General features: G+C 43.6%; 1 protein-coding gene across 1 annotated transcript in view; it reads left to right on the top strand.

Moving 5' to 3' along the window:
* The window catches only part of LOC144033481 (protocadherin-16-like), a 115,312-nt gene that overhangs the window by 83,980 nt on the left and 8,244 nt on the right, over positions 1–23,088 (top strand). Inside the window, exons 3-13 of the mRNA XM_077541620.1 lie at positions 5,285–5,473; positions 6,038–6,269; positions 6,356–6,592; positions 6,848–7,876; positions 9,308–9,495; positions 9,581–9,677; positions 11,395–11,552; positions 13,120–13,966; positions 18,965–19,204; positions 21,131–21,256; positions 22,002–22,211. Coding sequence (XP_077397746.1) covers positions 5,285–5,473; positions 6,038–6,269; positions 6,356–6,592; positions 6,848–7,876; positions 9,308–9,495; positions 9,581–9,677; positions 11,395–11,552; positions 13,120–13,966; positions 18,965–19,204; positions 21,131–21,256; positions 22,002–22,211 — 3,553 coding nt within the window. The remainder of the gene's footprint in view (positions 1–5,284; positions 5,474–6,037; positions 6,270–6,355; positions 6,593–6,847; positions 7,877–9,307; positions 9,496–9,580; positions 9,678–11,394; positions 11,553–13,119; positions 13,967–18,964; positions 19,205–21,130; positions 21,257–22,001; positions 22,212–23,088) is intronic.

The raw sequence follows: 23,088 nt of genomic DNA on the forward strand, positions 1-23,088 counted from the left end.
AAACTTTAATATTGTTTTATTTGTCACGGCAGTTAACCACCAATTCGTACTAACCCTTAACTTTGAAAACACGTGAAACTTCGAAAGTGAGATACTTCACATAAAGATGAAACAGTTGATTGCTAACATACATTATTTTGTCATTATTTAATATTCATGTCGCTACAGCCATTATTGCATTGAGACACCATGACGGAGTCATTCCTTTTTACCATGATCACAATCAGACTTTTGTTGAAAATTTACTAAAGGCTTCCACCTACTTTTTTTTTCATATATATTTTGCTAATATACATTTCATGTTAGCTTAGCGGTTAGCATGGATTCATTGTCTTCTCCTGTTCTCTCCTATATTGGTGTGTCACAAGCTTATTAGATACACCTCATCCTCCTTTAGTAATAATGTGTCAGAAGTATATTTTATTGGTGCCATGTAGGCGAAGATAGTAACTTAGATGAGCACCTCTGGACAGTGTATAGCTGCGCGAGCTAGCGAGCTGCAGCTCGATGCTGGTGCAGAGCAAGTTAGCTTAGTGCCCAGCATTCCCTCCATAGTTTCCGAGCAGCCAGTAAAGCAGGGATGAGAGGTGACTCTTTGACGTGTTGCACCAAATCCGCTGGAGGCCATTTTCATACTGATGCAGACGTGATGATGTCACCAACACGCGTTGCTGCGATGGGTCATTAGTCGACATTTAAACCAGGGGCCAAATTCATACCATGCCCTGCTCCAACTGTTTGTAAACAATTAGCTGTTTTTCCACCAACAAGCCCGGGAACTTTGAGTTCTGGATAAAGGGAGTTCTTGGTGGTAAAAATTCCGCAGGGAATTTATGATTTGTGTTTCCACAGGGTCTTGCAGTTCTCGATAATTAATTCAAATGACGTCGATTGAGTCCAGCTGATGTAAAAACAACGCCCCCAAATTTGACCAATCAGACTTAGTCATTGCAGCCCGCCACCTCAAAGTTCCTGCCTGGCTCAGCAAGACTGCTGCCGAGATAGTACTTGGATGCCCCCTGGGGAATTTAACTCATTTACTCCCAATAACGTATAAATACGTTTTTTTTTATGTTCTAAGTGTCCCAAAGACGTATTTATACGTTTTTTTAATTTGTATTTTTGTTTTTTATGCTAGCGCATACAGAAGGTTTTGATGCAGCCTCTCAACTGCAAAGAACGGTTGCAGAAATGGTAGTTATTACACAAACGGCCAGCAGGTGGCAGCACAGCAAAGGAGATCAACCAGGGCCATCTAGAAAAAAAGCTCAATTACTTACAATTTTAAATAGATTTGTGGAAAACGATGAAACTTAGCTCTCTTCTAATGCTAATTGCTGCAAAACTGAAACAGATAGAAACATACTTTTTCTTTCCTGATGAAAGAGGAGACTTTAATCTTTCTTTTGATAGGTTCCATGCTTTTATAGCAACAGAACACAATATTCTGTGGACCTTGCAAAATCAGTCAAAATCCAGTAAAACAGCCGGGAGCGAACGGGATTGCTTCTGTGAAAATGGCTGGGAGTGAATGAGTTAATTACTCTGGTAATTGCTGTTGGTGGAAAAACGCCCAAACTGAATTTTACCAAACTGAAAAGTTCTCCAAAAGTTCCGGCGGTGGAAAAACGCCTATTGTCATTATGACGGTTCCATGTTGTTTAGCCGAAGCAGAACAGGAGTTTGTCACTTTACTCAGGACTATATTGCACTTGTGTGTTTGCTCTGTAAACTCTCCTCACTTGCAAGATGTTTGGAGTTTCTCGAATATTTTTACCAATCGACAAAGGGGAAGCGACAGGGAGCAGCAAATATTGAGGGAAAGGATCTTGTCGTGACATTGTAGTTCAACTGGGAGCGTTATTCCTTTTTTTCCTCCTCAGACTTATACGAGGCTCGTTTTTAAGCCAACGGCTGTCTTTTATTGGGCTCTCCTTGTCCCTTCGGGTTTATGGTTTGCGGCTTGGCTAATTTTCCGATGCCGGTTTTCATTTGCATACGACCTCACGTCGTCTCGTGTGGGAAGCGCTCATCTCCTGGAGTGCAAGGGAAGACGACGCCGGCGAATCTACCAAGGAAAATGATAGCTTTGGGGCACTTGGCTAGAAGTGGTTGCGACTTATGCAAATGTGCGCGCCGGTGGGTTATCCGTGAGTTCATTCCCACCGACGTGCCTCGCGCTGAACACATGGAACATATTGTGCTCGTGTATCCTCACCACGTTTCCAAATATCCTCACCACTTTCTGAAGAACTTTGAAACAATGCAGTGGAGAGCATCTGCAGCACACTTTGCGGAGGTTTGAGGCTTTGCAAACTCACACAGAAGCCTCATGTGAAATGAGTTTGAGGTGAAGCAACTGAACCTTCCAACTTCTCTCCAATTTTGCTTCTACATTTTCCATTTCATACCATAATGAATGTTGTGCGGGTTTTTATGTGCAGCATATGGGTGAACCATGGAGAGGAAAAAAATCGGACAGTTGCGGCCAAATTGGAAAACAAGTGGCGTCTCCTCGAATATCACAGCGAATCCTTATTATATTTATATTATTAGGGCACCATGCAGGCGCATGTATCCTGGTGAAAATGGATGTATTTTAACAAAACTCACTCATTAGTGCCTGCTGGAAAGTTTCCATCAATCAACCTGAAATTTGGTAGCAATGTCTCATGTTTGCAATTGAACAGGAAGTCAATAGTTTTGGTTGGAAAACAAACGATATTGGCATCGTGATTTTGCAAAAGGGGCACGGTGGACGAGTGGTTAGCACGTCCGCCTCTCAGTACTGAGGACTCGAGTTGGAATCCAGGTTCCAGCCTTCCTGGGTGGAGTTTGCATGGTCTCCCCGTACCAGCGTGGGTCTTCTCCGGGTACTCCGGTCTCCTCCCACAATTCCAAAGACATGCATGGCAGGTTAATTGGGCGTTCCGAATTGTCCCTAGGTGTGCTGTCATTGGCTGGCGACCAGTTCAGGGTGTACCCCGCCTACTGCCCAAAGCCAGCTGAGATAGGCTCCAGCACCCCCGCGACCCTTGTGAGGAATAAGCGGTAAAGGAAATGGATGGATGGATGGATTTTACAAACTCCAACTTGGCAAACTGGCCCAAATGGGCCCCAATTGAATATCATAGACCAGTGGTTCTCAGCTGGTGGGCCGGGACCCAAAAGTGGGTCGTGCGCCCATTTGGGTCACGGAGAGCTATCAGGAACAATTACATGTATTTGTATTCTGTTTTTTTTGTTTTTTTGTTTTTTTAGTACAGTACAGAGGCATACCAAATTCCCACAGAGAACATATTAGATAGGCAACAGGAAATGTAACTTGCACTCTATTCAGTAGTTTACGACGTTTCCACAGTGCAGCTCAGAGTTGGCGCCGTTAAAGTTAAAGTCATTTTAAAAGAGTGTTTAAAAATAAAACATACCGTACATGTATTTCAGATTATATTTTACAAGACATAGAATTCTTTATTGTCCTTAATTTCCATAAAAGTGGGCCGCGTCTTCTCAAAACAACACAAAGATGTGGTTCCTATAAGACAGGTTGCCAATGTTAAGTGGCAAAGCTTTTTTTTTAGTTTAGGTCTTCCAATCGTGGCAGACCGTGAGGCCAAATTTTGATCATTTCAGGGATTTGCCATGAAAAAGTTGTTTGCCGTTTCTTTCAGTTAAATTACATTTCAATATTTTTTTTTTACGTATTATTCATGCAGAAACTCTTCCTTTACTTCCCACGTTGCTAATACTTGTCAAACCGCTGCAGAGAAAACAAGCACATAACCCTGCAGGCTCACTAACCGAAAGTGATCAAATATTACAGCGCAAGGCAGCCTGTGTGTGCGTTAAAGATGGAGTAGCTGCCTCCTATGGCTCTTGGTTTCCCCTTCCTCGTGTGGTTTATTATTCTTCTCTTTGGCTCGCGCGCTCACTCCTACACACCACTCGTCCTCTGTTAGGAGTTACAATGCACGCCTCCCATCTGCTGCTCCGGCATCTGAGTGGAGCCTGAATGACTGCACCCCCCCTCAAGCCTTCATCGCCGCAAATGAATGATTTGACTCACACTCACTTTAAAAAAAAATAATAATAAAGAAGAGTGTCTGCTATTGGATGAGTCTGAACATATTTTCCTTGGCCATGCTGCTGATGAAAATTCTGATGTTTGGAAATTAAGAGCAACAGGTTTTCTGCCTGTTACTTTTATTGGATGAATGCCGACAGACAAACATTTCCAATCGTGCTTTTACAGGTCAACATTTGTATTTGTCTTTCAATCTCATTACATTCTGGATGAGAGTTTGGAAAGTTGAGCTATCACTTTTGAGCCCAAACACAAGCGACTGTCTGCAAGACCTAAAAACAAGGAACATGAGACATCGGTTAGAACAGGACAGAAGAGTGTGAAGGTGATTTCACAATTTGTACTAGTTCCCAAAAAGTAGCGATGTGTTCCAATTCTGCTAATTGATTGTCCAGTCAGTTTGCGTTTGACTTCATCCTATACGTCACTCACTGTTATATTGTGCTTCCTGTGGTACGTGCTCGGACTAATTTCTCATAGAATTTCAATTCACAGGACCTACAAGTGAAGTGATTGCCAGTATAGGGCAGACCTCTGCCAAAGTTGCCTTCAGATGTTGATGAAAACATAACCACCTTCATGGAGCTAATAATAAACGTTTTAGGTTCATTCTCACTGTAATAATTTAGTTGCAGTAGGCCTCCATCCGCAGCCAACACTTGCAAATGATTATATACTGCCGGTCCCCAGAGGCCCCATCTTGCATCTCTGGAGATGCTGCAGTAAATGACTCGGTGGCTGACGGCTCGTGAGCTACTTTTACGACTTCGGCGGGTTCCAGCCCTCTGTAGATAGCGCGCTCTTATTAAAACCACACCACAAGCGGGACATTACAGGGTATAATGCGCCACACTGAAGCGAACTGTGTGGTACGCCACTGTTCCGCAGCCGCCACCGCCGTCACTGTCCTTTGTAGACAGACGCCATTCCTGCAGCAGGCAGTTTTTTCCCCGAGCTGGCATTTTTCCCGGCTCCTGGGGAAGTCATCCTCCTTCGTTTCCCTGGGAGCCCGCATCCTGCCAGAGGGCCCGCTTGGCTCAGATAAACAAAATAGAAAGAGTCCAAAGATGCTTTCAAACCAAACAGCACCTGTTAAGATATTCCTGTTTGACTATCATATGTCCTTCGATGTGGTCTGCTTTGCTTCCGACATTGGATTGATCATTATTTAACCACCCGTGGGTTTTGTCTTGTTCTTAGGTGATGGCAACAGATGCAGACGGCGGTTCCTTTGGCTCCATCACCTACTCCCTGAGTCCGGGCCTGAACAGCGCCATGAACTCACAGTTCACTATCGACAAAGAGACCGGAGTCATCTGCACTCGAGCCGCGCTGGACCGGGACCAAGGCCAGAACAGCTACGACTTCACGGTCACTGCGGTGGACGGGGTGAGCCATGGCCTTCATGAAAACAATGTTAATCCATCTCATAAACCCAGCAACAGCAAATGTGTTAGCGTTGCGGGCCACGGGGTAAAGATGTGGCGGCCAGTCGTCAGATGTGAGCATCGTGGTCAATTTATGTCAGATTTCGCTATGAAAATACAAGCTGAGAAATGAAAGAAAATGACGGCCATGTTAAAACGATTAGATGGCGGGGAGGAGAAATGCCTCAGCTGTCAAGCAGTAATATTTTATTAGGTCGAACGGCTGTCTCCTTTGTTTTTGCCACCTGGTCCAAATGAAATGGCTGCATTGTATTCAGCGCAAATGAAAAGCCTTATGAAACGGACTGCGGAAAAGACCTCTTGCACTGGGCCGGCCCCTCCCGGGGGAGGCTATCAATCTGACCTGTTGGGACTCTTCTCTGAGGTCATTCTATACATAGAATATTTTCACTGAGGTTTATTTCTACGCCATCAATACGGTCTACTTGCAACGCTAGTGAGTGTTGGGTGATTTATCCGACATGACGGTATAACATAACAAGAGCGCTTTTTGATTTTTGGACAGGGAGGACTGAGCACACACGCCTATGTGAGGGTCGATCTGGTGGACGTGAACGATAACAGACCCGCCTTTTACCCAGTGAGCTACGCTGTCAGTCTCAGCTCGCAGAGCGCTCCCGGGACCTCGGTGGTCCGAGTGATCGCCTACGACCCAGACTCAGGCGAAAACGGACGGATTACGTACAAAACTGTTTCCGGGGGGTCCTCTCCTTACTTCACACTCAACAAAGACACAGGTTGGCTCATTGGAATGCGTATTTTCCTCATTTTAACATTCAATCTACACGACAAATCCGTTCAATGTGCAATCCGGTTTGTGCAGGTGTGATCTCTCTTTCTCGATCCGTCCATGGCAAGGCCAACTCGGTCATACCGATGGTGATCTCAGCCCAGGACGGCGGAGGTCTGGCCACCCTGGTGAACGCCAAGGTCAACATCAGTGTGGTGGCGGGTTCCGTGGCACCCCCTGTGTTTGAACAGGCTCAGTATTACTTTGCAGTTTCCGAGGGTGTGTTGCAGGGGACCGTTGTGGGTAGCGTCCAAGCCAAGAGTAAGACAGGTATAGCCCATTTTCACGTTACACAGATGATACATTTTCATCTTAAGAAGTGCCAACATACACATTTAGTCTAGAATTTACATCATTCAGAAATTCCATTTCACAAATGTGTTTATACATTCGGATTCCCAGGCTTTTATGTCCACACTGGAAATTGACAAATGACATCTTTGGAGCATGCCTAAGTGCTTTCACTGCAGTCTCTCTTGGATAATGATAACTTCTGGTTCGTGTCTTGTTTTCCCCTCCTGCCAGGCCCCCCCAGAGATATGGCCTACACCATCAGCTCTGGCGACCCCACAGGATACTTTACAGTGGACGCAGACACCGGAGCCTTGCGAACCAGCCTTTCCCTGGATCATGAAGCCCAGCCCGCGCTAGACTTGGAAGTGCAGGTCCGCGCCGGGAACCCGCCGGCCTTCGGTCAGACCCGTGTCCACATCACCATCGAGGACGTCAATGACAACCCACCTGTGTTTCTGCCCTCATCCTCCGAGTCCCTGCTGCTGCCAGAGCAAACCGAAATGGGGACTGTGGTGTATCGCGTACAAGCTGAGGACAGAGACTCCGGAGCAAACGGCCAGCTGACCTTTGACTTGTCATCTCCGAGTGGCATCCAGAGAGCTTTCAGCATCGAGCGCAGCAGCGGGGAGATACGACTGGTAGGGGTCCTCAACTATGAGAGTGTCCCCCGCTACGATCTCCAAGTGATTGCCAAAGATAGTGGAGTGCCTCAGCTTAGTGCTACTTTTATGCTCGTTGTCCATGTCCAAGCAGAAAATGACCAGGGGCCCATGTTTGATACTCTCAGCTACAGAGTGGAGCTCAAAGAAGGCACTCCGATTAATACGCGCTTCCTGCGGGTCCGAGCCCTTAACAGAGAAACATTGGGCTCTAGTTACTTCAGCCCTCTTTCGTATCACCTGCGACCGGATGGCGATGCCGCCGGCTTCGGCATCGCTTCGGACAGCGGCTGGCTCTTCGTGAAGAGCGCCCTGGACCGAGAAGTCAAGGACATGTATCTTCTGACCGTGCTGGCCAGTGCAGGTCAAGGTCAGCTGAAAAAGACTGGCAGCGCCACCGTGAGAATCTCCGTGACGGACGAGAATGACAACCCACCTCGACTCACGCAGCCCAGAGTCTTCATGACTGTGAGGGAAAACCTGCCGGTGGGGACAGGCTTCGGTCACGTGTTGGCCACCGATCGGGACAGCGGCTCCAATGGACGCCTCAGCTATCGTCTGCTTCACCCTGACCGGAACTTCCAGATCAACTCGCACACGGGTCAGTTGAAAATAGGGACGCACTGAACACTGATAAAGAACATTTTAATGTATTTATGAAACTGGATTGTTTTATTGTTTTGTTTTTTCTGTGTTTGATTGTGGGGCACTATTGCACACCAAATGGCCCTTCGGGGACAGACTATCTATCTATCTATCTATCAAGCTAGCTAGCTAGCTAGCTAGCTAGCTAGCTCAGCTAGCTCAGCTAGCATGCTAAATAGCAAACTAGCATCCATCCATCCAAACCAGCCATCATGCTAACTAGCATCCATCCATCCATCCATCCATCCATCCAAACCAGCTAGCATGCTAACTATCCATCCTTGCATCCATCATTAAATTCGTTTTAGCTGTTTTTCTAGATAACTGGTCGCTCTTCTTTCAAAGGATGTCAATGAAATTATCGTAAGAATTGACGCACTGATGTAAAATTCATCCACCAACCTATTTTGTAAACTACTTCTCCTCACTGCAGGGTCCCAAGTAACTGGAGTCTATCTAGGGCCAGAGCCAGGGTACACCCTGGACTGGTCACAGTGCACATATAGGAAAACAACCATTTAGACCTATGGACATTAATCAATGAAACTGAGGGGGTGTACAGCCGGGACTCGTTGCCACTTAATCACAGGGCACAAATAGACATTCCATCCATGTTCTATCCCACTTGTCCTAGGTTGCAACTGAAATGGAGCCTAACACAGCTAACCTTTGGTGAGTGACGGTGTATACCCCGGACTTCAATTGAAGGCAACAAATAGACAACTCACATCAAATTTAGAGTCTTCAATTACCTATAGATGCATGTTTTTGAAATGGGAGGAATGTGGGAGAACCTGCAAACTCCATATAGAAACATTCCGAGTTTCAAACCCAAAGCTCCTGACTGCGGCAGGTGCACTAGCCACTGTGCTGTAAATCACAGTGATGCCCTCAGATGCTTATATTTCCATCAAAAATCCCATCATATCATTCATTCATACCATCAGGTCACAACCGGGCCATTCGCTTTAGTTCTTGGCGGAAAGGCTGCAAATCAAAGATGCAAATGTTTTAGTATGACACATTTATGACACATTTCCCCCCTCGCAGAACATTTCAATTATTCAGAAATAAAATCAATTAAAGCTAAAATTGCGTCTTCCCCCACTGCAGTGAATAATTCAGACAGTGGCGACAGCGCCTCGTTGCGCTCTAATTGGCCCGCTGACTCTGTTAGTCTGTGGGAGGAGATGCAGACTCTGATTTGTGATCGCTCTCTGGCAGTGTAGCAAGTCTCAACAGCTTCTGCCAAGCTCGCAATGTGGACCTGCTCCACGCAGATGTTCGACATCGTAGTGATCACGTGTCATCCGATCAAAGTCTGTTAGCCGTCCTCCCTCGCTTGTACAGTACATGAGCTCTGATGAGGCCTCACATCTGCTTGCAGGTGAGATGAGCACCAGGGCCACTCTGGACAGGGAGCAGCAGTCCAGCTACCAGCTGGCGGTGGTCATGCAGGACGGCGGCTCGCCATCACGCAGCGCCAGTGGTACCGTCTTCATAAGTGTGCTGGATGACAACGACAACGCCCCGACATTTGTCCACAGTCACCCTGGGAAAAAACTTATCTTACAGGTGACGCCACAAGACTGTCGACAAACAAACAAACGAAAAGAAATGACCTTGCAGCTTTGGTGATAATTATTTGCCTGATTAACAGGTGCCAGAGGGTCAGTCGTCTGGGGTTCTGCTGGGCACAGTACAAGCCAAAGACCCAGACGAAGGAGAGAATGGCACCGTACTCTACTCTTTGTCAGGTACAGTGGTGACTTTTCAATGTTGGATATCTTCAATGTTGACTATGCAGTGACACAATGTAGCTAAAAATACAAACCCATTTCAGCTTGCTGAATAGCACAACTGACCAACGAGCAGCTGATTACCTCATGTAGCTAAAAACATGATTTCCCTGTTTCCTAGCCCAATATTTCTTGCTAGCTATTTACTGTAGCTCAATTACCCGTTTCATGGCCTGACCAAATGCTCAGTTAAAAAAAAATTACACTCGTCCTGATTTCATTCTGGTTCGTTTCATTACTAGTCAGCTAGCTGGCAGGCTTGACATTCCAAACTTTCTTTATTCTTAGTCAAGTGAAAAGAAAGAAGAAAAATGATGACTCGCAGCTAAAAACAACCGGTTTTCTCACTCGATCAGATGCTGAAAACAGGGAAATTTTGTTGCGGTATGTTTTATAGCTGCCGTATTTCTCTTGCTAGCTGTTAACTAACAACCAGCTGAGGAGTTAGGATAGCTACAGTATAACCTACTAGTATTTTCTCATTCATTTGTAGGCTACAGTTAAAAGCAGAATTTAAATGAAAATGTTCAAATTTGACTCGTTCTCATTTCCATCTGGTAAAGTTTCTAGCTAGCTATCCAGCTAACTAGGAATTAGATCATCATTTCGGTTAAAGGCAGCAACATCTGTTAATCCTATATACTGAACTCTTTCTGTCGAGTCGGGGTTCACCTTTCTGTGGAATGTTACCTCAGCTATTCGGCAAAAAAGAAAAGGAAAAAAAAATGCACCTATTAATTTCTGTACTGCCCTAAGATTTCAAGTAGTGTCAAAGCCCTATAGTAAGATGAGACTGTCTTTTGTATGTCGGGGTTGGAGCTAAGTTTAGCCTAGGTTATTACAGAGAGTCTGAGGCAATGTTGTAATATGAGTTTTATTAAGTGTTTTTAGATCACAGTTTGTTGTATATTCATGGTTAAACTTTTAATATTGGCAATGATTTGCATTTTTTTTTCACTCTTCGCAGTCGATCTCAGACCTTGTATTTGTTGTGTACTGAGAGGTAGGATCCCAAACTCAGACACAAATAAGATTTCCCCTATTTATTCACATCGAGAGGCAGAAACTCAGAGACGCTGCACACAGGACAGTCTTTAATAATCCAGCAACGAACACGTCTATCAGACCGAACCCACAGACGGTGAATCGCAAAGGACCAAAGAACAGCATCACATAGGTTCAGACTTCACCTAAAGGATTAAAGGTTGACATCACGAACATCACGTTTTGTAAACAGACACTTGTTACATCAGCACCTAAACAGACGCATAACAGGCACATAACAGGTCATGAACTCTGGCGCATGCGGCCCAGGCCATGACAGTATTTGCTGTAGTTTGTGTTGTTTAAGTGTTTTTAGATCACAGTTTGTTGTATATTCATGGTTCAACTTTTAATATTGGCAATTTTTTCATTGAGGCAGTGATTTGCATTTTTTTTTTTTCCACTATTTGCAGTCGAGCTCAGACCTTGTATTTGCTGTAGTTTGTTATCTTGGGTGTTACTTTGGTTTGCAACTCGAGATGTTTTGGTATTTTAAAGATTTTTTCGTTTTATGCAAATTCCTTAAATGACAATATTGTTTTTTTTAAAAAGATAATTTGAGAAACTGATCATTGTATCTTATTTTCCTCTGGAACTGTACAAGAAGCTTTTTGGGCTCCATGTTTTCCAGGTCCGAGGGTCGAGCGCTTCTTCCTGAACCCCAACACGGGCGAGCTGCACTCGTCGTCGCCCCTCAGCCACTCGGAGCGCCCCGAGTACACGTTGACGGTGACGGCAAGCGACCGAGGACTGCCGCCTCGCAGCTCCTCCTGCTCCATCGCCATCCAGGTCAGAACCGAGCTGGAGGCCGGCCAGCCCAAACAGCATGTGTTTAGACGTGTGTGTCTGGAGCGGGGGGGGAGGGGGCCGCCAGGGTCCACGTCTGTGGGGCCCCTCAGACGTATCAGACAAGGCTCATTCCCCTTTTCTCCCCAAGACATTTCAAAAGGGATTTTTCTTTTTAAATGGAAAAGTGGGTGTGAATCAAACGCTCCCAGCTGGCTTGCGTGATGAGTGCCAGCTGTGATGGAGCTTTCTCGTGGTGACTTCAACACTTTCAATACAGTAGCCCCTTTTCACATTGAGTGGCAGTGCAAAATACCCCATTTTCAGCGTTGTCCTTTTAATTTGTAACCCAGAACCGAAAGCTGACGCTGAGGAAGGAACATATCGGCTCCAGGAAAATGGAGTTGCCAGATCAACAAATTCATAGCAAACTTTTTCCAAAGATTTAAAGACATAATTATTTAATAATTGGATTAAACAGGACCATGTTGTTCTTGCCTGCTGATGCGTTTATTTTACGTCCTTTAATCATCGTATGCCGATTTATTTTCTAAGTCGGTCAACATTCATAGCTGGAGCGACTCACTTTTTCCATCTAATGTGGAAGCAATTTATAGCTTGTCATGTCACATATCGTCAAGGCCTACTTACTACGCCGCGCTTCCTCTATGATGCAATAATGTGTGTGTCCAAATGCGAAAAAAAATTACATTTTAAAGTAATTTTTCTCTCCCTTTTGGATTTGCTGTTGATTATTTTATTATTACAACAAATTAAAATCCATTGTGATAACTCACCAATTTTTGCAAAAGCATGTATGCTGTTGAAAATGTATTTATTTTATTTTAGGACACCCAGAAATGTTGATTCTTTATCTTTTTCTTTTTTTTTTTTTTTTCATCTCCGACAACATGTTCATCAACTTTTGATGAAGATGTCTATCAGAATAGGATGCACAAAAAAAGTCTCGGGCAAATAAACAGAATAAACAGGAAGTCAGCCATTTTGGAAAGAAGCAGCCATTTTGAGTGACTTCCATTGTTTGTACTGTGACAAACCCAAATGAGTACTAATCAGAGGCAGGAAGCAGCTTATTTATTTATTTATTTATTTATTTATTTATTTATTTATTTATTTATTTATTTATTTTTGATCCAATTGATGAGTGGAGCATGGTGTCAAAATCATAAATTTGAGGATTTGCCACGAAGGAGAGAGATTAGTAATCCAACTGAAGACAGTGAGTGTCACCGCATAACGCTGAAGGCTGCTAGTGAAACTTTTACTGTCTTTTTTTTTTTTTTTTTTCCCTGGGACTGACACGGGTATCAGATTATGGGCTTAATGTGAGCGGCCTGTGATTCTAGTCTAAAAAAAAAAAATGCTTGTAACTGGTTTTATTTCCCCCCTGAGAACACATGCCAGCAAGTGCATCAGATCTGTTTCTGCTTGGTCCAAAAATCCATAACATATTTTTGGTTTTGTACTTCATGTAATTATAATTTGCCACCAGGCTTGTGCTTGGCTCCTCATATAATCCTCATGTTCTTTTGTTGTTGTTTTTTTTCAGGTTCTCAGCATGACCAGACCCTCTTCAAAGACCAACTCGCATTCTATAGCTTTCAACTCCGTGGAGGAAGCCAAACCGGGTTCAGTCGTCGGTTCCGTCCGCCTTCACGATGGAGAATCCCCGGCAGAGGGCGAGGTTACTTACATGGTGGTAGGGGGTACGGACAGGGACGGGACTTTTGTGGTGGATCGCTTGACCGGAGACGTCTACCTGGCTCGGCCTCTCGACTATGAGCAGGATGCGCACTACACGTTGAAGATCGAGGTGGACGACTTCTCTCAGGCTCCGCCCGTCAGCACCCTGGTCCACCTGGACATTAACGTAAAGGACAGCAATGACCACGCCCCTCAGTTCCCCGAGGACCCGGTGACAGTTGTCATTTCGGAGAGCGTCCAGCCGGGTACTTCGGTCTTCACGTTCCAAGCCACAGACAAGGACGGCAGTGGGCCCAATAGTGACCTGAGGTACTCCATCCTCCAACAGTTTCCGGACGTACCCGGTCTGCTCACGCTGGACCCCGCCACCGGGGTTCTCACCTTAAACCAAGAGCTGGACCATGAGGTCAACCCCAGCCTGATCTTGGTGGTAAAAGCAACGGATTCCGCTCTGGACGCGAGTCAGAGGCAGTGGAGCTCGGTCACGGCGCGGATCTACGTCACCGATGAAAACGACAACCCGCCGGTGTTCAGCTCGCCGACGGCGGTGAGCGTGATGGAGGACCAGCCCATCGGCTTTGTGGCGCTCTACGTCATGGCCAGGGACGCGGACCGAGGGGAGAACGGACGGGTGACCTATAGAGTCCAATCGGGCAACGCGGGCGGAACCTTCAACCTCAACCCAAACACTGGTAAGTCCTGCTAGAGGGAGGAGCGTGACAATGTATCAATTTGCCAGCAGGTCCGTTACAAGACAGTTGAGATGAAGGATGCTAAGTGTTGCCAAAAAAATTCTGACCCGTGTAGTAGGGATTGCCAATATTGGGTATTTTGACGAATATCGGTGTCAGCCTTTTTTTTTAAAATCTGACGGCCGATAAAAGGCCAAACCAAAACAATTTTAATCTCAGGGTACTATTTATTTAAATGTTCAGTTAACTTTTTAAAAGATGCTGCTGACACTTGTTTTTGTTCGACATTCAAACAAAGTAAGGTGAAAGTTTAAAATTTAAGGTATTTTTACATTTTTGAAAAAAAAAATATTGACTGAATTAAACCATAGAGAGCTATGGATTGAGTTGTTTAAGTTTCCATTTAATTTTTCAAGATGTACTGATTACCTTGGGAGCTGCCTGAACATTTTGTTAGAAATTTAAAATTGTCTACATTTTGTACATACAAGTCTGAAAAATTGTTCGATAAACATGCGTTATGACATTACAAAGTCTAGATTGGCATTCATATTTTCAAAAAATTTTACACCAATATTTTCCCCCCTTTTTACTGAAAATGACTAATAATAATCAACATCAGTATCGGCCCTGAAAAAAAAAACATTTCGGTCTGTCTCTAGTCTCTACCCTGTAGCATCTATTTTTCAAAATCTTGTGACTCTTTGTGGTGTATTGAAGATTTGTGGATACTGAGATTCCTTCCAAAATATTCAACATCCACATACATACTTGAAGCAGTGTAGCCACTGCTACAAAATAAAGAAAATAGACTCTTGGTGGGGGGAAAAAAAAAGTAATACAAATTTCATGGAACAAGTACAGTCAAACCTCGCTTTTCGAACGCTTCTGTTCTCAACCAAATCAGTTTTAAACCAGAAAATTCGAGAATTTTATGTCTCAGAGCTCGTCCAAAAATTCGGCTCTCAACCAAACTGAAAAAAGCCGAGCGTACCTGAACGCAACTCACTCGGGAGAAAAAGCCGAGCGTACCTGAACGCGACTCACTCGAGAGCCGAGCTAACTCGAATGCCCAGGATGCTTCCTCAGTAGCACATTCGTATTCAAAGTTCATTTGGAGCAGACCTGTTCATTTTTATTTACGCAAATCTTTTTTTTTTTTTTTTTTTAGTTTTGCATCGTGTATTAGCCCCTAATTATGGGTCCAAAGAAAGCAAGTGCAAGTGGTAAAGCTGGTGAAGAAAAGAGGAAAAATAGTGCGCACAACTATTGAATTTAAAAAAGAAATGTTTGCATTTTGGTTTTTTTTTTTCATCATTTTAGATAGGATATCTAAATAAAACAGTGTCTATTTCTACCCTTTTCTATTTATGGTAAACAGTATACAGTGCAGTTTATGGTGTAAAATAGTAAACTTTAGACTTGGAACGGATTAAAATTATTTACATTAATTATAATGGGAAAAATTGTTTTGGATTTTGAACAAATCAGTTTTAGAACAGCCTTCTGGAACGGATTATGTTCGAAAACCGAGGTTTGACTGTATTACAATTTGGGTTGCAAAACATGACTCCCAACTGAGAGGATTATACAAACTGCCTGCGCTCATTTCCCCCCCCCCCCCCCCCAATGAAGTTATGTCTTATCTAACAACTGACGATAGAAATGACAGATGCTACTACTGTAGTATCAGTTGAACGACAGGATTGATTTCAAAGTCCAACTCGAGCTTCTTCTTGCAGCGTCTTTGCATGTTAAAATACGCACGGGAACATCCATCCCTTGCTCACTTTTGATATTTCCACCACCTGCTGCGAATTCCATTCCACCAGCGCCGCAGACGGCCCACATGTGTTCACCTGTTCATGTCATTTCACGGCACTCCTTTTGAAGAATTTGCAAGCACCTGTAAATTTCTCCGGGCGCTGAATGTCTCTTCACCTTTGAACAGCGAATAGACGCCCCCCCCCCCCCTGCCGCCATCTTCTTCTCCCCTCCCCCCACTTCCCTTGATCAGCCGCCGTAAACACGCCAACTCTTTGCCGTTCTCCGTGAAACTTCTGAAGGGATGGCAGCTCTTGTTTTACCTATTATGACTTATTGCTCTCAGTTGGAGGTCGGACAGATGAAGAGAACCTGACAAATATTAAACACACGCACACACAAGCGAGAGCCCACGTACACACGCCATCTTCCATGAAAGAGCAAAGAACCTCCTGCTCGGGCTTCTGGGAACCATTAGAGGGGGGGGGGGGGGGGGGGGGTTCGGTTACGCGTGTTTATGCGTGCACACGTGTTTGTGTGCGACTGTGCGCTCGCGTGAGACTGCGTCGCTTTAGTCGAAACGCTGACCTCGGGCTGTTTGGTCCTAAGGGCTTTGTTGTGGCGTCGGAGACACGTGTCTGGCTCCGCCCATCTCCTCGTCCTCAAGTTCCCGAAACATTTGTTTGGGAGCCCGTCACAAGAGTTTTCATGCACGCCGGTTTGCTGCTGTTTGGGGGTCAAAGATGGTGGAAGACCAGGGACAATCTCCAAAAGACTAGCAGGAAATGATCCGGTTTCGTATAAAGGGGGAGTTTGGATTTTTAAAGCTGCTATTAAGTTTTGAACGTAGCTTCACTTCACGAAGCTTCTCCTCCCCCACGAGTCTCTGACTAAATCTCGTCCAGTCCCAGACCACAGTAAAAAAAAAAAAAAAAGGTCCCACTCCTGGTGAAAACGACTTCTGTCTCTTTCTGCTCCTCTTCAGAATGACTCCCACTCCCGTACTGCCATTTTAGAAATCAGCTGCATTCAACAAACAAACAAACAAACAAACAAAAACGCATCAGTCCTACTCCACAATCCTGCTCTCGTTTGTTCTGATGAACTTTTTATCATGTCCGGTCCCAATCCCGTGATTAAAAAGTCAAGTTAACTCCATCCTACGGGAATCCCATGGGTTCCCCCAAAAAAAGTCAACCTCTACTGTGAACAAGCATACGTCAGCCATAGCTGCTACGTTTGTGGAATGATTTATTTGCAAAGGTCGTGTTAGCTATAGAAAGTTTTATTTTTTGGAATGTACAATCAGTTAAATGTTGCAAATTCCGCATCACTTTTGAAACGTGTGGTCCCGCCCCCGTTATTGCGCCTTTTGGTACTGTAAATCTCGGCGTAAGGAAGCCACAGACTACTACTACTTCCTTTTCTTCTACTTTCTTTTGGCAGTTGGAAAATACTTTTGTTGCATTACCGGCGATGGAAACAAGGTGGCAGTAATGCATAAAATGTCAACATGATTGATTAGGGAGAGGGGATTTTGGGGGCCAGTTCCATCTCTAATTTTAATATATGGCACTTCTCAGGAGACGACCACTCTACCACTGAGCCATGCCGCCCCAAAAGAGTTGCACCTGTGTATAAGCCACAAAACTAGCCGAATCATGAAAAAAAAAAAATGTGAGCAATATAGTCCGAAAAATCAGCTAAGTATATTTTAGTGAGTTTAGATGGGAGGGTTAAAACTGAAAAAAAAAATCGCTCTATATTGCGGATCTTCACCTATTGCGGGGGTATATGGATAAATGGTGTTCACTGGATTTTGGTCATGTTTGGCTACTAAGTCAAGAGTTTTTGTCGCAGACGCCGCTATCGCTATCCGACCTACACGCCCCACTAGGGATGTTACGATATAGGCAATATATTGTGATATTGTGATATTAAAACTGCCACAATATCGTCGTGGTCATGTTTACAATATTTAAAAGGAACACGTCTGTTAAAAAAAGTCAGGTTAATTTCCATTTGTGCAGTTCTAGTACCCTCGAGTGGCTAGTTTATTAGTGCAAGTTAATTTTCATTAGGGATGTTTTGGCCTTCTATGTTTCAAATCGATGATAATTGTCAGATGAAGGGGAACCTAATTTGCTTGTGAAGCGATCAATGTGTGCTTGCATTACCAAGTAAGTGCCTCAATATTGTTATTAGCGATTGTAGGTGGTTTATATGCATTGCTGTTATGTACAAAAGCACAATATTGTTCTTTTTTTGTTTTTTTTTAATTATCGTATCGTGACCTTCATATCGTGATAATATCGTATCGTGATGTTTGGATATCGTTACATCCCCCACGCCAGAAACACAAGGTAGCTTGATGTGTTAACATCCAATAGTAATGAATGAATTTCAGCCGGTTCACTTTGTGTAGTCCAAAGTGTTGTGACGCCACAAAGCATCCATGTCGGCTTAAGATGTTAGAAACACCCCAAATGAAATTTCCCCTTTCCCACATTTTTTTTTTTTTTACCTTTCACATATGCTATGAGTGATCGGGGATAGAGCTGGATCACGGAGTGAGTCAAAAAAAATAAAATAAAAATCAAAGCGGTAACTCGGACCAGATTAAAAGCTGAAGGGCAAAACTATCTGAGAGCGCATCCAAAACAAACCGGCGTCGGCTTTCTCTTTCTTTAACGTTGCAATTTAAGGCATGAAATTGAAAAGGAATCAATGCGAGTCGATGATCTCAAAAGGATGAAAATAAAGTGGCCCCTAATTTCCACAGAGCACGGCAGGCCTTGATGTTGCGTGTCTCCAGCGTGTGTTTACGGCTTCTTCCCTGATGGCCGCCGTGCTGTGCTGTGCTGTGGAAAATCTTGTAAACCGCGGCCAGACCGTTACAAGCTGTGAGTGTTGTGTTGGTAGAAATAGCGGCCGTTCAGGTAGACAAAACTCTGCGTGTGTGTGTGCGTTCTGTTATTCGGCCCTCACACGTCAACTTTTCACACTTTTTGGGAAGACTGGCATGTTTTATTGCCTCTGATGATTTCAACATGTTTTCATGCTTGTCCTATGCAAAGATTCACTACTCACAAAAAAATTCAGGATATTCGGCTTTCGGATGAAATTTCAGAATCAAGTTAAAATGCACTCAAAACCCAACTTGACCTTGTCTAAACTTTTGCAGGCCCTGTTCGGTGTTGCAAATACTTTTTAAAGTACAAGTCTCTCCCACAGGTTCTTTGTCTATCTTCAAACCTCTGGACCGTGAGGACCAGGAAGTCTTCAACCTGACCATCGTGGCAGAGGACCACGGAACCCCCCGCCGCTCGTCCAGCCAGCTGCTGCGCGTCTACGTGGTCGACGTCAACGACGAAGTGCCCCAGTTTGAGGAGAGCCACTATGAGGCGCAGATCTCTGAGAATCGACCGCGAGGGACCGCCGTGTTGACGGTGGCGGCCTTCGACCTGGACCAAGGTGATAAAGCGTAGTGGCGACAACGCCCCCAGTAGGGGAAGTAGCTATTGGGTGTCCTAAAAGTCGCTAGAAGTCACTAAATGATGTCATCGTTGTAATGGAGGCTGTAAGAAAGAGGAATAACATCATGGGAAAGGCAAAAAGTGACTAAAAAACATCTTAAAGAACACCAGAAAAAGTCGCTAGATTTGCCGCTAGTTGCTTTTGACAACAAAAGTCGCCAGATTTAGCGAGAAAGTCGCCAAGTTGGCAACACTGGATATCATAGAAAATAGAGAGGGTCCCTCGTTTTGCCATGGTATCACGTGGCTATGTTTTGAAGTTTCCAGTTTCACGCGATTAACTCATTTGCTGGCATAAGAAAAAGTGGTCGCATGGGTTACTAGGGATGTAACGATATCCAAATGTCACAATACGATTTTATCACGATATGAAGCTCACAATACAATAATTATCACGATATTGTGGGGAGGTTGGCCATATTTAAAAAAGGTCACAATATTTAAAAAAAAAAAAAACTCATACTAAAAAAAGCACAATATTTTGTTTTTTGTACATAACATCAATGTTATTATTGTTATTATTATTATGTTTTATTATTAGTATGTTATTATTATTATTATGTTATGTTGTTAATGCACACACACATTGAGTTCCTCCACATATTCACAGGCATATTACGTGCCCCTTCATCTGACAATTAGTGTGGATTTTAAACATAGAAGGGCCAAAACATGCCATATGAAAATTCAACTGCGCAAAAAAAAAAAAATAGCCACGAGAAGGTGCTAGAACTGCACAAATGGAAATCAACCTGACTTTTTTTTTAACAGATGTGTTGCATTTAAATATCATGAACATGACGATGACGATATTGTGGCAGTTTTAATATCACGATATCACGATATTGCGCTTATCGTTACATCCCTATGGGTTACTACAGTGTACTACTACTACTGTCTGTTCGCAGCTTATTCCATGTGCTTGCAGCATAACAGCTAAATGCTGATGCACCATGTTTGCTTTCAACTCTGGATGCTCCTAATTAATACATTTTGGTTAGGTTGCCTCTGTAGAAATAGAAATACACTGTCAAACATGACCCTTGTAATGATTATGTAGTCAAAAATGCATTTTTTTTCTACATGGAACAAACTTTCGATAAGGAACACGAAGTGTAACTGCTTCGCGCTCTAGCTGCAAAAACAGTGCAAAAACAGACGTCAGGAAGATGCTTTTGATTTGAAAATGCGGCATAGAAAAATACCCCAAAAACTTAAGTGCAGCACTAACGCAATGGAGACAAATGTAGCATCATCATTCAAGTCATCTAAACTGACTATGTGACTTGTTTTCTAAAAAAAGAATACAGATTTTTAGTTTGCACTGTCCTAAAAATCAAATGCCCCAATCCTGTCATCGCAGTTTTCCAAAATATATTGTATAACAACCAACCAACAGTAGAGAAAGATCACTTTGTGAGCCGCATTTCTCCACGCACGGAAAGATATGAATTATAGTACGATGACAACTAAGTTAGATGTTCAAACCATGTCGCTCGCACAATTGCATAGTCCAAGTCCAACAAACATTCTCCTCTTGTGCCGTTTTGTTTTTCTAAACGGAGGCGGCTTGGGGGGTTGCATTTCCGTGTGGCGTGACTCAGAGGCAAATAAAAGCAAAGCTATTGTAAACTTTCTATCCAAAAGTAATTAGCGGAATACACAAGGCGAGTTTTCCGCCAGATCCCATTGTGCTATAGCACGCAACGAGGCATGCAGGCACCTGGAGAAGCCTCGTTGCTAAGTTGCTTAGGCAGCGAATAAACAAACAAATAAAAGAGGAAAAGTTAGAAAATGAGCAATTACACGTCTTTATGCACTGTCTGTTTTTTAATCAAAGTGAATTTGTGTGTTTCTCCTTCAGGATCCAACGGGAAGGTGACATATGGTGGCGTCTCAGTGGAAGGTTTTATGATCAACCCGCTAACAGGCGTCATCACCACCACTCAGCTGCTCGACAGGGAGCAGCGCGAGTACTACACTGTCACAGGTACGCGCTTGCTCAATTTGATCAGTGTCCATTAACTCATTCACTCCCAACCATTTTCACTTAAGTGTTTTCCTGGATTTTGACTGATTTTTCCGCGAAACATTATGTTCTATTGCTATAAAAATATGGAACATACCAAAAGAGAGATTATAGTCTCTTCTTTTATCAGGGAAAAAAAGTATATTCCTATCATGTTTCCGCTGTGCAGCAATTAGCAATAGAACATAGCTAAGTTTCATCGTTTTTCACAATTCTGCTTAGAACTGTGGGGAAATCAGCTTGTTTTAACATGGCCTGGTTGATGATCTCTTATACTCTGCTGCCACTCAACCATTTTCAGCAGTAGAGAGACTGCATCAAAGCCTTCTCTATGCTCTGGCATTAAAAAAACAAAAAACAAACAACGTATAAATACGCCTTTGGGACACTTAAAACATTTAAAATATGACGTATTTATACGTTTTTGGGCGCTAATGAGTTAAAGGGAAAAAATGGCCTATCAAATGTTGGGCCGCACGGTGCACGGGTGGTTAGCATGCCTCCTTTAAGGTGGTGATCAAAGGCAGCGCAATCACACTGGAGGAGACGGAACACAAATACTTTGGAGCCATTAGATACTGGTGGGCTCATTACTCTTCCAAATCGCTCCGAGTGACACGTCGACTCTCAATCGTGTTTACCTTCTCTCAGCCTGACCGTTGTTGTCAGTCACCTAAGACTTACTTTATTCTCGCTTTTGCCTCAGTTTATGCAAAAGATGAAGGCCTTCCCCCGAACTACGCCAAAGCCACCGTGAGGGTCCACGTGCTGGATGAGAACGACAACGCCCCCGTCTTTGGACGCCAGTACTACAGCATCGAAGTGCCGGAGAACATGGAGTCTCGGGTCCTTTTCACACTGCGGGCCACCGATCAGGATGCGGGAGATGGCGGCAAGATAAACTACAGAATTACAGGTCGGGTGTGACGCCTTACTGCACCTTTTACGATGTTCTCCTGCTAGATCGTGAATCACCTACTGCAAGATTGTGGACGTTTTTGTGGGACGTATCTTCAGCAGAAATCCCCAATTTATTGCAAAAATATGCACATTTTTCAAAATGGGCTTTTACAGTATACCTAATTACTTCAATGCCCTCACATGTGGGAAAGGGGAGCCACAGTCGCCAAAGCACTTTTCAAGCTAAATGTTATGGAGGACCAAAACTGCCAAAATTAAAAATGAATGAATGACTAAATAAATAAATACAATGACATTCGAAAAATAGAAATAAAATAAAAATAAATACAAAAATAACTATATCAATAGAATTAAATATCAGTCAATAAATAAAAATGTTCTGCTCACACTATTTTATGCTGCAAACACTCTGCCAGGTCGAAATATTCAAATGAGGCGGTGGTCCAAACCATGTATCGGGTTGGACTCCCCCGTTGCAAACTGCCTTTCTGTGGTCAAGTGAGCAGGTCGGCAAACAAGGAAGTCTCGCCGACTTGCATGGAGAGCTCCAGCAAGGGACGGCTATCTTGTCCACTGTCACCACAACTTGCGACTTGAGTTGTCATGGTGACAGTAAGTAAGGACCGCCCCCTCATTTGAATAACATTTGAATAACATGACAGAGCATGTGCAGCATGAAATAAATCAATAAATGTGAGAGCAGAGCGTTTTTATTTATTGATTGATATTTAATTCTATTTTTATATATTTATTTTTGTATTTATTTTGACATTTATTTTTATATTTGTCTATTTTTCTATTTTTGTATTTATTTATGTATTTAATTTTTGAATTATATTTTTTATATATGTTTATATTTTTCACTATTCATT

Source organism: Festucalex cinctus, chromosome 13 (assembly GCF_051991245.1).
Source record: "Festucalex cinctus isolate MCC-2025b chromosome 13, RoL_Fcin_1.0, whole genome shotgun sequence".
NCBI lineage: Eukaryota > Metazoa > Chordata > Actinopteri > Syngnathiformes > Syngnathidae > Festucalex > Festucalex cinctus.